At 41.3% G+C, this 2876-nt stretch overlaps 1 protein-coding gene across 1 annotated transcript in view; it reads right to left on the bottom strand.

Annotated features, from left to right (window-relative positions):
- LOC109481338 (piwi-like protein 2) overlaps window positions 1-2876 on the bottom strand; it is a 16760-nt gene that overhangs the window by 9515 nt on the left and 4369 nt on the right. The window contains exons 8-12 of the mRNA XM_019783869.1: window positions 2781-2796; window positions 2244-2432; window positions 1730-1825; window positions 1176-1292; window positions 541-629 (exon numbers count right to left, since the gene is read on the bottom strand). Of these exons, the coding sequence (XP_019639428.1) occupies window positions 541-629; window positions 1176-1292; window positions 1730-1825; window positions 2244-2432; window positions 2781-2796 (507 nt within the window). The remainder of the gene's footprint in view (window positions 1-540; window positions 630-1175; window positions 1293-1729; window positions 1826-2243; window positions 2433-2780; window positions 2797-2876) is intronic.

The following is a 2876-nucleotide window of genomic DNA, read 5'->3' as shown; positions in this document are numbered from 1 at the left end:
ACCCCCCCTACGGACACCCCCCCAAGGACGCGCGTTGCGCGTCGCTTAGTGTGTGCTCGGTAAGTTTCCTCCCTCATACTAAAATTTTCTGGGGAGAACCCTGCATGGTGACAGACACCTGGACCAGGTCGGTGACCTTATTTGTTTGGAGAAAAGAGGATAACAACGTGAAGATTGTTCAAGCACTTTTAACAGTTTGAGTTCATTTGGATCAACAATCAGCATACATAGCTGCTATTTTTCCTGTGGTCCTACGTTAATAAAACACTGCATGACACACAGGAACATAACATATACAAATCATACACTGAGAATTGATACCTAGCTTCAGTTAGGGATGTCAATCTGATAGGATGTAAAGCTGTGCACGTTTAAGATACCACCACACTTATTGAAAGGAGCAGAGGTCCTTCCCGGTGTGAGTGGCTTAAACCTTACAGTCGGGTCTCAGGTTTGACATCCTTGAATCCTTGATAGTCACCTGTTATGTCAATACTTCCACAAATGTGGTACATCTTAAGAAACATAAACAGGCCTTACCGGTTTGTGCTGGCAACAAATCCAGCCACGGACCTCACCCCCTTCTTCGCTTCGTGATAGACATCGATACCGATCACCATGATGTTTTTCTGAAAGAAAAATGTCAGACACACATTTTAGACCTTATAAAAGCAGACTACATAATCATTCCTGGGTATCTCTATGTTCTCTTAAACTACACACTATTCGAGTAGGATTGGGTAGAACTACAGACAAGAGAAAAAACGTTAGCAAATGAGGCTGGCAGAAAGTTTTTGTGCATGAACAAAATTATGAGGGGACATTTAAGATAATGTCTTATACCCACTTTCCACCAAATAGCAACTACTGCTGAATAAGCAAAATTGTTTTATATTATTTGTCACCCTTGGCTTTATAGTATTCATTGTATGAATCCTAAAGTAAAGTAAAGTAAAGAAAAGTAATTGTACCAACCCTGGAAGATTAGATTAATTTTGATGCCCTTTTGGGCCAAAGGGCATCGAAATTAAGACAATGAAGACAATGAGGGCATTGAAATTAAGACAATGAGGGCATCGAAATTAAGACAATAAAAACAATAGTGAGGGACTTCATATTATTTGAAAATACTCTCATGACTCAAGATTTGTAAGGTAAAAAAAGGAAAGCCTGACCAATGGGATCTCCAGCGCCCAAAGCTCGCCCCCCAGCTTAGCGTTGATCTGGAGGGCAATCTTTTGTGTCACCGACCGGAGCTTCTGCTGCATAGAGATCGTCTTCGCATTTATAACCTGGGGAAAAATGTACAAAAATGTACTTGAATTTTCAATTTAAATCCATTGAGAGAAATACCCGTAGGAGATGATAGACTTGTATATAGTGAATTATGCATATAAAAATATTTGTGACATACAATGATTCAACTAGGAAGGTAACACTTGCAAAGCAAATGCATAATGTTTACTTTAACATGGTCTAGCCTAATAAACTACTGCTCTTACACATTATTACACATTTACATATATGGTGACCAGCCCCTCCAAACTCTGTTCAGCCTATTACTACATAATGTAACCCAACACCACAGGGTGTCTGCTACAGCACCAGTTACCACAGTGACAGAGATCTGGTCCAGGTCAGTGACCTGACATGCTTGGAAAAGAAGAAACGTAGCAAAAACAATATGTTTTCTCTCTCCAAAGGTAAACATTAAAAAGTTCTGCCCTACCTGAGATGGAACAGGGGAGTCCACACAGCAGAGTTTCTTGACAGCGCTGTATCGATCGTCACGAGAGGTGGGGAATATACACACCACCAACTGCACCTGTGGAACAACAACAATGTCAGGGTTTCACAGTGACTCAAAATTCACTTATTTTCCTTTTTGAAGTCATCACAACAGTTGCAGCTTAATATTTGAATGTGTCGAGTAGCATACAGCAGTTAACTTACAGTGTTTTGTGCTTACAAACCTGCATTTCTCCTGCAGTCTCTTGTCACTGACTAAAGGTATTGGATACTAGCTGAAACGTCTGACTATTTCCAAAATCATATCCAGTTTCTTCAGTAACTGTTTTATGGCTTAAAGTGTTTTTGTTGTATTACTTCTTCCAAAATTTGCTCAGATTCAAGCTGAAGAGACACAGTAAGGTTTGTTATCATGTTGTCATACTTAGACACCAGGAAGATTAGTGATGTATAAATGGAGATCTAAATTAACAAACACACACACACACACAGACCTGAGGCTTGAGGTTATCGCGTATGATGCGCAGGTAGGTCTCCGTTCGGTCGTTCTCCAGGCGGAACTGTAGCGGGTTGTTGACCCGGATCCCCAGGGAGGGGCACACCTTCTTCATCATCGTGATGAAGTCATTCGCTTTGCTCTCGTCCCGCGAGAAGAACAGAACCATCCAGCACTGAAGGTCAACCTGAGGGGAACAGCACACAGTATGTAAGCTTGTGGCTGAAGTTGTTACTCCGTAAAGGAGGTATCCCTCCTGCAGGAGTATTGTGGTCAGTCATTTTTCGCATTCGCAGGTAAAACTCACGGTTCCCTTTGTTTCATCAGCATATAATTTGATCTGCAGGCATGCCTGTGATGATGCCCGTATTTTTATTTCTACTGTAGCTGTTTTCGTGGTCAATGTAATATTTCAGAAGCACCCCTACATTTAATAGGTTTTTGGGACTGGCTGCAGATGAACCATTGTTTAGAATGTCCTTCAGGCAGATACAGGGTTTGGTCGCTAATTAGAAACAGCCGTTATGTCACGTACAGAGAAGTATTGGAGGCTGTTTTCAAATGTGTTTGCAGCTGAAAGTCATTGTTCTCTGTTGTATTCTAGGTAACTGGGCATGTTGAGTGCCGTTAT

This window comes from Branchiostoma belcheri, unplaced genomic scaffold (genome assembly GCF_001625305.1).
Source record: "Branchiostoma belcheri isolate BF01 breed outbred unplaced genomic scaffold, Haploidv18h27 scaffold55, whole genome shotgun sequence".
NCBI lineage: Eukaryota > Metazoa > Chordata > Leptocardii > Amphioxiformes > Branchiostomatidae > Branchiostoma > Branchiostoma belcheri.
This window is presented reverse-complemented; position numbering and strand designations above follow the sequence as displayed.